The 12139-nt window shown below is 40.0% G+C and overlaps 1 protein-coding gene across 1 annotated transcript in view; it reads right to left on the bottom strand.

Moving 5' to 3' along the window:
• DOCK2 (dedicator of cytokinesis 2) overlaps positions 1-12139 on the bottom strand; it is a 151681-nt gene that overhangs the window by 27201 nt on the left and 112341 nt on the right. The window contains exons 31-34 of the mRNA XM_069029298.1: positions 9289-9389; positions 9132-9190; positions 7713-7861; positions 2323-2408 (exon numbers count right to left, since the gene is read on the bottom strand). Of these exons, the coding sequence (XP_068885399.1) occupies positions 2323-2408; positions 7713-7861; positions 9132-9190; positions 9289-9389 (395 nt within the window). The remainder of the gene's footprint in view (positions 1-2322; positions 2409-7712; positions 7862-9131; positions 9191-9288; positions 9390-12139) is intronic.

Genomic DNA, 12139 nt, shown 5'->3' with positions numbered 1-12139 from the left:
ATAGGAGACTGGAATATTATACAGAAAAAATGGTGTTATTTTACATATACAAGTATCAGAGAGAGTGTGAGACACTAATGAAGGAAAGTGCAGTCTCTGTTTAAGTGACTATTATGGATTTCTGCCACAGGTTCCCTTGGAGTAACAGCAAACAAGGCAGAGCTTTGTGAACGTTTCCTGAGTGCACAAGGAACATAAAGCACTAAGACATCACATTTCTTCCCAATACAAGCAGAAAAACATTGACATAAACCACAAGCTATTGCTGGGTCTCACCCAGCACAAAGTACATAACTCCAGTCACTAAAGAAAGGTGAACCAGAGTGCACATAAAGGAGAACTGCAAAAAAACAGGAGAGAGGAATACCTGTCTCTTGAGGGAAGATTCAAAAAGTTGTATTGCTCAGCTTTATACAATAATCCCAATAAAAAGGACAATAAAACTTCAGAAGATTTTTTTTTACCTCCAGGAGGGAGCAAGAAACCTTTGAATTTTTAAACAGAGCTTGAAAAAAATGAAAATTTTAAATAAAAAAATATTTGCAATAAAGCTTGAGAAAAACAACTGCATATCATGGGCCACTGCAGTGATGGGGAACTGGAAAGCTGCCAAATGCCATTTCCTGTTGTGCCTACATTAGTTACTAAAACATGCCAGAACTCATTTTCTGAGCCTGAGGACAAGTGGCACAACTTGTGTTCACGGAGCTGGACTGATTCTCCTGCCCTTCCCCAGGCAGGGCAGCCGTGTCTACTCTGCCTGTTGAGAACAGCCTCTCACCTGCCCCACATTACCCCAGCTTCCCCTCTGCTGTCTAGGACAGGCCACAACCCCATCATGGGCTGCACTAACATTTAGGTCTAGCAATGAAAGCAAGTGCTTAATTAAACTTCTGCTGAACCTGTTTAGCTCATTACTGTGGGCGTGGAGAAGTTCCCAGCAACCACCAGTGTGGGCAAATGTTGGTTGCAGAGGTGAGCAGCAGCACAGCAGTCACTGAGTGCTGCTAAATATCTGCCTTCAGGTGACACCTGGAGCTGTGCAGGAGTGCAGACAGTTCTAGGAGATCAGCTGATAAAAATATGACCAAATGAATAAATGTGGAACCAAATATAACTGTGTCTCCTTCCAGTTGGAACAGGGAATTGGGAACAGAGGCTTGAAATCCCTGCTTTGAAAGGTGTGAAGGTAGGAAGATTTAAAGCAAACCAACTGAGAGAACAGGTCCTACCCCAGGCAGGTCACCAGCCTCTGCTTCAACTCTCCATCTACAGGCGTCATTCACCAACTTCAAGGATGGAAGGAAAAATATTATCTGAGCATAAGATGAAGTGCCATCTTTAGAAAAGTGGAAATTTTGAACTTGAGGCCTTCTAGAAAGTGGGACAGTGCCACAGATATGTCAGAGCAAGAAGGGGGCCTTGGGAAGGCAGGGAGATCAAAAGCTCTGTACTGTGTTTGATGGCACTCCTCGACTGCACTGCTGACAGATGGGGTTTAACTGGATAGTTCCACTTTCCAAGAAAAGAGCTGGAATGAAAGAGCAAAGTGCAAGCAAGGTGAGCAAATAACGTTACACAGCTCAGAAAGAGTGAGCTTCAAAGAGTCTCATACACAAGATCTGAGGGAAGCCTTGCTTTTTGCATAGATAAAGTCTTGGTTTGAATGCTCTCTACAGCTTTAAAGCAATGTAGGATTTCAAAATAGATGGAGACATTGTAGGAACGTCCAGAAAACATTCCATATGATAAACTGAAATACCAGTGTTGTTTACCCTAAGGGAGAGCCTGAAGGAAACTAGACAGCAACATTCAAATTTGATAAAAGATGCTGTAAAAAGAAACAGAATAAATGATTCTTTATGTCCCCTGTGTGTGTACCCAAAGCTTTCATGGTTCATCAGATGAGAGATGTGACTTTGCAAAGACTGCTACCCCTACATGGACACACAACCCATACAGTGTAGCAGGCTTTGAGGAAGTAAAACATGCACATGACATCACAAAGCCTTATTTAAATTCAGACAATAATCTCTTGGAGTCCAATCTAGACATGTAAAAATGCAGGTTATGTATAACTTCTGCATAATTTAGCTGAAGCACAAAACAATGAAAAGCAACCAGGAAAATAATTTCAATGAGCAAAATTTGAACTGCAATTTGAACCAGGTGTAGCAAATGATTATGGTATTTCCAGTCTCTTAATGAAAAAAGTTGCTAAGATTCTATTTTAGGTGAGGTTACCAATCTGAGAACTGGAAACAGTAAGATGGAAACACATCCTGAAGGCATTTATTCTATTTATTCCCATGCACTACTTACATGGACTCAAACAACTGCATGTAGTGTTCATCCCCTCGTCCTCCTTCCACCTCATGATCCAACTTCAAAATGATTTCATTTTCAAACTAATAAAGAAAGAATAAAAAAAAATCAAAACATTTGAGCAACTATCCAGAGGCCAACACGTTTCAACGTGGCATCACAAATGTACCTTTGTGTAATTATGTCCCATATTCCCAGGGGTTAAATGCTTCAGCATATTCTGGTCTGGGCTTTTAGCACAGCTGAAAGCCTGGACATAGATTTTCACAAAGCTTCCCCTGCACTGGGCTCGTGAGGCACAACCTCAGAGTCTGTGTGCAGCTACAGACAGTCTTTGTCCTCATGCAAACAACTGCACCCTGTTCAGAAGTCGTAGGAAAGATCTACCTCAGGGTTCTTGACAAGTCATTAACACATCAAGAGGCACAGAGAGAGCATTAGTGGAGACCTACACTGAAATAAAGCTCAGTTGCTTTACAAAGATCTAATTATTAAAACCACTGTAAAAATGACAGAATTCATTACTGTGCTAATGCAGCAAGTTTTCATGTTCTTCTTTGATACAAAATTTCACACAATTGTCAGTACATGAATAATTCTGTTTTTCCCTGGAGTGTTTCTGTGTAATTGAGAGCTTTGGCAGGCTGGGATCCAGATCATCCCATCAGAGAACCGGAAGCCTTTCATGGTACAAAGAATTACTGTAATATTTCAGATATGGTGCTTTCAGATAACTACAATGCAAAATATTTTACCTTGTTTAAATATATCCTTAGCAAAACATTCAGCTCTGAGCTGAAGAAGCCAAGCCAGGGTTACATAGAGGAAAGCAGTCCTTCCTCTTAGAGCACCAAGCAGGGCACGCATCTCTTCAGATGTGTTTTTAGAATTTCTTCAGTTTTAAAGAACATCACATTCCAAATGAAAATATGTTACTAAATGTACTTCCTTCAAGTAGGTTGTGATTCAAACTCTCCATCCAGAAAAATGATTCATTATTTTTCAAGAACAAAGGCCAAACCTTCCCCTCTTTCCTCCAGTGTCCAACCCAGATCTGTTTGTCACCCTGATCCTGCAAACCACTCTTGAGGCAGAAACAGCAGCGGCTGCTGCTTCTTCCAACGAGCTTTGAAACAGTGTCTTGAGCAGCCAGACTTCTCCACTGCTCACACCAAGAGCATAACCTGGGCTCAGAGCAGTGGCAGTGCAGGCACACACTCCTCTGGAAAGGGCAGGGAGGAGGGAGCTGTTTCCACCACTTTGTTACTTGCAGGTGTTGCTGCTCTAATATTGGTTCTTTCTCTGTAATTAGAATACAAATGAAAGACTGCCTGTTGAACAGTACACATTATACTAATATTAGAGAATAAAGAGCTGTCATTGAAAAATAGCTTAATGGAAGAAAATAAAATTACTCTGTCTCATCCAGGCTGAAACAGAAGTTTAAGGGGCTCTGAATTAATTTTTATATGCAAGCAGGATGTGTATTAGTATTTAACATGGGTAACACAGGTGCATGGCAGTTTCAGGACAAGGAAATATTAAGCAAAAACATCCAATCCAGCCATTTTCTGTGGGCTTACTGCAGTAAGACAAATCTGTGAATATAGTGCAGGTCAAGCACCAGTTAAAAATCATCCACCTCTTAAATCCTTCCTAGTACTTATTCAGCAGGTAGAGAATTGATTACTTCTCAAAGAGGCAATAATTTCACATTGCTGGATCTGAACGGAAAAACTCTCCCTAAGCATCTTTCCTGCAGTTTCTCAACAAGCTGCAAGAAGAGAAAAAATCAGTTGCTTGGATCGAAACATATAAAAAAGTTGGCAGAAAAATAGAATAAAGTTTTTAATGTTTCTGTGCCAGAATTAAACTCTGGAGTGTTCTTCTCCTCTCACTTAAACTGAGTGTGCCTAATTGTCACTGGCACCAATGTAGCTTTAAACCCACCTGCTTCTCTAATAGATCCAAGGAATCTCCCCAGCTCTGAACACACCTTGATACCAAAGCACAAAACATGTCCATGTTTCCACATGGATCTGTCTGAAGCACCAGGCCACACAAGCTCAGTCTCTGCTGCTGATCTCCCATCTTTCTGAAACCCTTAAACACAACAAGGTTTCAAGGACTGAGAGAAATAAATATGGGTATTTACAGCAAATAAATCTCCTGTGCCAGAGGAGCTTGCTGAGGACACCTGGGTCACTCTCTCAGTCACCTGTGAGGGCTCAGAACAACAGGACACTGCCACAGGCTCACTAAGAATCGATGTCTGTCCTCTAACAATGAGTCTGGAAAATCCAAGCACACAGCAGCAGCCAGCACTGCTTTCTGAAATGGTCCCACAGCAGTCAGGAAGGAAAGCAAACACAGAAAACTTCCCCAGATGGCTCCAGCAATTGGCAGAACCCATGAGAGATACTAAACTGAAAATACCAAACACAAACAGAATGATTTATTTGAACAAAAATATAAACACAGATGAATTAATCTTTCCTAAGCCAAGTTAAATCCACAACGTAACTCAAACCCATGTTTATTTAAATGATATTTTCATTTACTCTGCAAGGAGCTAATTTTCCTTGTTTGTTTGTTTAATTTTTTTTTTCTAAGCAAGCATTTTCCAGCTCCTGGCCTCAGATCACAGTTAGAACAAGCAGTACGAGGTCACTTGGTGATGTGTCTTCCTTTGGGAAGTCTTAATAAAATGCACAACCTGATCTCTCAAGGAAAGGAAAGGTGGGTTATCAGCATTTGGAGGGTGGGACTTTTTAACCTTGTGAGTCCAACACATAAGCAACAAGCTTCTCATTTTATTTGCAGGAGAAAGGAATCCATTTACAGGACTGAGTCTATCCACAGACGCTGAGGGATGAATAAATTGGCTTTCCAAGATTCCCAGCTCTCTGAGCTCATGATAGACAGAGCCTTGATAGCTAAAATTAGTAGATATTAATGGCTCCCTCTCTCCGACTTGAGTTAGAGTTAAAATTACAAGCTTATATAACACTGCTCTGGCTGAATGGAAATTACATGTGCAAAGTAGAAGAAAGGATTGCAAGAAAATGTCTTACTGTGTCCTACACCTACATACAGATTCCAAGCCATTAAATATACATGTGGAGCAAGTCATTCTTGAGAGAGCCACAGGTGGAATTTTGTTTTCTCTGGCATTAGACGATTTCCTAGAAATAGCTAAATAAAATAAAATTCCTGCTTGATAGATTTCAATGACTTGATATCCTTAGTGCCTGTATGTTGTGTGCATAAAGCAGGATACAGCCCCCAGCCCCAGCACACCCCCTGTGCCCCCCCAGAACAGAGCCCTGCCCCAGCACAGCACCAGGGCACATTAACAGGCACAGGCTTTTTGGGAAAGGTTATTAAATTGTGTGGGAGGTACCAGACAGGCTCTGGTTCCTGTGCTGGTACAGGCTCAGCTTGTAAAGATGTTTCTGTTTGTGCTTTTTTTCCCCCCCTCCTCTCTCATTAGAGAAGATTAGATTAGAAATAAATTATTTATTTTTAAAGTTCCACAAAATTATGTTTTAAGTGAATGTCATTCTGGGCTCCTGAGTGCCCCAGGCACTCTTGAAATAACATGTTGTCATTCTCAAAATTTTATACTAATGCTTTAAAAAAAACATCCTTTATACTACTAAATGTCAATCTGCATATGAAAATTGTCCACTAGCAAAACCTAGAGTTCAGTGTTTGTGCATCCAATAATTATCCATTCATATTAATTATTTGCCCCTTTAAATGAAGATGGTAACAATTTTAAAACATAAAAACTGATGTACCTTCCTTTAAAATATATATTTTAAAAAACTTACCAGAATGGCTAAACTTACAGAAGCAAGTTTCTTTATCTTAATTACCTCCTCTATAGGGAGAGGATAAACCCCATGATTCTTGATGAGCAAATGATCACAATTCCTAAAGCAGAACATTAGAGTCCAATGAGACTCAGCTGCTCAATTATGAAATAGCTTTTGCACCATCAGATGAAAACTCCCTCTTTTCCTTAAGCTGCAATAAACCCAATGTCCTTGTTCCTTGGCACTGTAAAATACCACCTGAAACTTATTTTTATGGCAGGAGAAGTGATTCAGTGGTCACTGGAGTGCCTGGCCTCTCCCAGGCTCCCAAGCTGCTGCTCCTGTTAATGAGGCAGGATGACTGATGAGTTTTCAGGATTTCTGTCTGTACAGATCTGTGTGTCTCTCCCAAGAGATGAGGTATAAGCCATGAGCAGGAAAACATTTTTAAGAAGGCAAATATAGGACTATCAGGACACAGAGGGAACAGATGCACAGAAACAAAGTGGTTTTTAATCTTGGCCTTGAACCAAAAGCTTTGCACTGTGGAATACAGACCAAAATGGAAATTCCATCTGCTCATTTGTTCCACACTTCATTGACACAAAAATGCCCCAAATGATTTAAAGTATTAAACATAGCTGGGTATACGAGATATTTATATTTACATGTGTCTAAAATGATGCCTTTTTGTTTGTCATTTTCCTTACACAGATTGTTCTGAATTATTTGTGCTGAATATCCAGTTTATAATTTACTGTGGGAGGCAGTGTGCAAACACAGAATAAAGTGAGTCCATGCCCAAAGAGATTGAGGAGAATGGAGATGTCAGACAGGGATGGATACTCCACTGCCCAAGCAGACACAGCAAGCAGTGCCAGGAAATTTAGATTACAATCTCTAATGCCCTGTCCCACCTCCCTATTTCTATAACATCCATCAAAAATATTTCATAGTTGTGACTTAGAAATTCTTTTTCCTTTTCAGAATGACTGCAGAAAACACTCCAGGAATTTCAGCTCTTCATAGTGGCTTTTTTTTCCTCACAATAAACATTTAGAAAAGTTACAGTTTCCTGATAAATCTGATAAAATATAATTAACTATTCACTGCTACTCCTGCCTGATACTGTACTAAAACCTGGAAGTTTTGGCTTATCAATATCTATGTCACAAGGAAGGGGGATAAGGAAATATTTAGGTTATAGAGGATCCCCAGAGGTCATTTAACTCTATCTCCTACTTAATGAAGGGCTGACTTCAATGCAAGTGTTGCTGCTCAGAACCTTTTCCAGTAAAATCCTGAAAATTTGGATGAAGATTCTGCAATCTCCTGGCCCCTATTTGCTATTCCATCTATTTGTTGCTGTCATTGCAACAAGTTTTGCCTACATCCAACTCAGTCATTCTGGAGATCCTACACCTGCTGCACAAAAGCTGTTTCTTTGGTTCTTAATATTTGGGATTTCACTTTGTGTTAGCAGAAAAGCTCACTTGACAAACATTTACCAGAAATACTGAGAACATGACATTTAAATGCATTTTCATGCAGGGTATTTGTAATTACCTTTTTGAATTCTCCTGTCCACTGATATTCACACAGCATCATGTCAAAGAAAATTGGGATTGTGGCTTTTCGTAGTTCAACCTCTGGAATAAGAGTCATTTCCAAGATGGGCCCAACCATGCCCGGAATAAAGCAAATTTTATTCTGGCCTGCAACAAAACCACAAATTGAATATTTGAAGAGAAAACCAAATAGTTTTAGGGAAACATCTAAGAGCTGCAATCATTTAAAGCTCTGGTGGTCAAGTCTTACAACTCAGTCACTCTTTTCTGTTTCTTCTCAAAAGCTGGGGGCATGTGAATGGATACTGTCTCCTTCTAAGATGCCACAATTCAGTGCCAGGAATAAGCAGGAATGCCAGAGGAGTCGATATTTTTGGTGAAGAGTTCAGTTTTTCAGCTTTTGACACCTCCTTATAAAAATTTAGAGTAGAAAGTAGTAAACCACCCTAAGAACCCCCCAGATTCTGTCAGCAGGAGAGGACCACATGGAAATGTCATATGGTGTAACCTTTCTATGAAGGAGAAAACCATTACTGGCTTTTTGAATAAAATTAGATATTGCAACAATAAATCAAACCAAGTGCATCAAAACCACCTGCAGTAACAGGAGCACCATCCATACACCTCAAAAAAACCCACACAGAATTATCTTGTAGCACCAATGGTCCAACGAACACCCAAATCCACAAAACACTCAGCCAGGTCTCAGACAGGATCCAAACGCTGCCCTGATCAGTGGAGCAGACCAGCAGCAAACACAAGGACCCGTGTGAGAGTGTCAATGCTGCCTGAAGCTTGTAAGGAGACAAAAACATCCTCATCAACAAATGTGAGACTTGTTCCATAACTAAGGAGAGTTCTGAGTCTGATGTTCCTCTCCTATGTGTGCCATGTTAATTTTCAACACAAATGGCACGCAAAAATTTTCCAAGATAAAATGAATATTCTACCCAAGTTCAGTTAATAAGAAATGATCCCAAAGGAGTTCATGAGAAACTCTCACAGAAGGAGCAGAAGAACCTGGCCAGATGACAAATGTAAAAACTTTTTGGGAATTTTAATTCAAACAGATTCCAGATCTGAGTCTCCTAATTTCCAGAACCATAGGTTCAGGATGAGCAGTAACCTTCTCAGGGAAAACTTATCCAGTCTCAATTCCTGCAAAATAAGGTTTCTGAAATCTGATTTCAGTCATGTTTGAAATCTGAGAGAAGGTTGTGAGTTCTCTTTTAAATAAAAACCTGGCAGTAGTCCAACTGTATCTCATGTCAACTCCAAGCTTAATCACAGGAGTGAAAACATATTTTAAGTTCAAATAGCAGAAATATTTACAAAAGCACTCCATGTCAGATATTTTCCAATGGAACAAACATTATATGACAGATTCAGGTGCAGTGAAGCTCAGTTTGCTACTCACCAAGTTTGTACCACATGTCACGGATAGCAAAGCCAATTAAACGTCTCATATCTCCATACCTAGGGAGAAAGGAATATCAAAGGTATTTTTATCATTGCCTTTTTTATAATTTTACTAAAAAATTGAAGGTATAAGCTGAAGTATATGTTTTACTTACTTGTTCTGGATTTTGTTGTATTTTGCATGGGAGAAGTTTTCTAGCTGTAGTGAATCTTGGGTAATAAAAGCCACAGCCAAATGAAAATAGTTGTTCCACAGCTGTAAATTGAATATAAGGAAATTATAATAATTTTGAGGAAAGCAGGAATAATATTAAATGATGCATAATGTGGAATAATTTATGAAACCAAATGATGCAAGCAATATGAGATTTTTATATTATGCAGAGATGTACATCATTAGTATTATGCAATTAGCAGAAAGGCAAGAAAGATGAATTTTAATAACCACTACTACACATTTGCTTTTAATAACAGAGCAGCTGAATAAATATTGCTAAAAAAAGATTCACACGAGATTCATTAGCCAACAACATTAAACCCTGAACCAAAGCAGGACTGGGGGAACACATTACATGCTGGTGAATCTTAACAATCTGGAGCTAAAGGCACCGATGTAATTACACTGCATTTGAGCACCACTTCAAAAGGCATCTCCTGCCTCCTCTTCGGATCCTAATTCAACAGCCATTTGTATGAAATTCCAGTGTAATTTGTGAAGGGCTCTCCACATGAAAGAAGGACAAAATACATCCCTAAATAACAGCTGATAGTACTGAGTCGTGTACTTGAAGCAGACAAAAAGCCCACGTGCTTCCAGGGCACAACCCTTCATTCCTCAAAGCAAATTACTTGTTCTCCAGACAATCAAAAAGAAGCACTTCTCACACGCTGGAAATGGAAAGGGAAAAGAGAAACTTCCCCAGGAAACACAAATTTAAGGAAGGAAACACAGATTTCAGAAGCTTCTAGGCAGTCAGCAACATCTTTAAACACTTGAAAATGCAGCTGTAGCTAAAAGCAGTGGGAGGGCTCAGTGAGAGAGCAGAAGGCAACGGGAAATGTATTCAGTGGTGATTCAAAGGATGAACAAAACGTGGGACAGAGCTCTTCATTTTGTATGGTGCAATACAAGCCTGGGTTGGGAACCCACACTAAAGAGCCTGGTAACAAAATGTTCCATCAAAACTTAAGTGGCCGCTGTCCTTTGTAGCCTGGAAAACTCTGGTGTGCAAATAACCAGGAAAAACAGATCCCAACACATAAAACCACACCCAGAACCACAGACATTTCCCATAACAAATACGATTCTCAAATGTCCTCTATAATTTGTAGATGATCCTGCCATTAATTTATTCCTCCCTTGGAGGCCCAGCCAAGGCTCTCCCAGCAGAGCTGCTCATTTCAGAGCCCTTGGAGCGCTGTGTCTGTGCCTGTGTGAGCAGCCACAGCCCCAGAGCACAGCTGGCCCTGCTGCAGACACAGCAACTCAATTCTGCAGCCAACTCAGAGCCTTGCTCATCAGGACAAATGTTGTTTATGCCCTGAAAGGCCTAGTTTCCTCTCTTACCAAATATTTTAAGAGATTATTTTGACCAGTGTAGAGTTCTCAGCCCCTTCAAGTGGTATTTATTGATGTGCAGGGCCCACACTCTGTATGTGTCAATGATACCAGTGAAATGGAAAATTTCTCAAATTGTTCTAGATTGTGGGGAGAAAAAATGAAGGCTTATTCCTAAACTGCCTATTTCTTCATTAGCTCCAAGTTCAGTGCCACCTTTGTCAGAGACACACCCTACAGACTCAATCACCTTATTTATAAAGCACTTTTCCTTCCACCCTCAGAGTACCCCAAAATGGCTGAAAAAATGGGATCCTTTCAATAGCATATTTAAATTAATGACTCACAAGATTTTAAGCACCAAGACTAAAACCCTATGAGACAAAATAGTCTCTCTCTAAAGTAAAAACATATAGAAACAGACTTTAAAAATGCAAAAATTATTCTTATCAGACACATTTTGTTTTCTCTTAACCCCCCAATAACATTTCAAGATGTTTTGGACATCTGTCAAATTGGAAAACGTAGAATTAATTTAGTAGGAAATTTCCAGCCATCTCGCAAAGAAGAGATTTGGTAATTATCCTAAAAAATTATCCAGGAGTAAAGGCTGCAGCCTCTTCCACACACCTCTAAAACCAGATGTTCGCTGGTGGAAGGATCAAAGGTAAATGTCAAACTCTGTAATCTGATAATTTTCAAATGCACAATATGATATATAATATATAAAAATATAACACTTTAATATTTCCAGTATAGCTAGTGCTAGCTGGATTTCCCAATGGTTTCATTCCCTATTAACCTCTGCATGGTTTCAACAATGTCTGTCACTGCCATACACAGATTTTTGCACAGTGTGTATTTTTCCCCTGTATATTTTTAATGCACTGAGGATTTGGATTTTGAGGTTTCTAAATGAAGATTTCAACATAAAACTAAGCTGCACAATTCTATTTGTGATGTTGAAATACATTTCATTACTACTGGAGCCTAATACATGCAAGAAAGACAGGAAAACACGAAAAATAAGCATTTCTTTCAAATCAGACTGACATTAGATTTTGGACTATGCCTTTTATAATAAAATTCTGTGGCATAGGTGACTAATATATGAATTATAATGGCTATAACAGCACAGATTCAGAAGTATAATCCTTTCTAATGCCCTGTAAATACCGTGCTAATGGGGGGAAGGGAGGGAGGAGCAGGAGTCGGTAACGCTGCATTTCCAGAGCGGGGGCTCCGCATCAGCTGTGCCCGAGCACAACGAAATGGTTCGGGTTTGTTCGCTCTGCCCTGCCCCGGAGGGGGCAGACGCTGGCATCTCCAATCAGCGACATTCCCGAAGGAATGCTGCACAAAAGCCACGGCAAGGAAGCGCCACCAAGGGCGGGAGGGTTCCCTCCCTGCCTGGAAACTCCTCCTGTGCAGAGCAAGACTCAAACCAA

Source organism: Aphelocoma coerulescens, chromosome 13, assembly GCF_041296385.1.
Source record: "Aphelocoma coerulescens isolate FSJ_1873_10779 chromosome 13, UR_Acoe_1.0, whole genome shotgun sequence".
NCBI classification, from domain to species: domain Eukaryota; kingdom Metazoa; phylum Chordata; class Aves; order Passeriformes; family Corvidae; genus Aphelocoma; species Aphelocoma coerulescens.
This window is presented reverse-complemented; position numbering and strand designations above follow the sequence as displayed.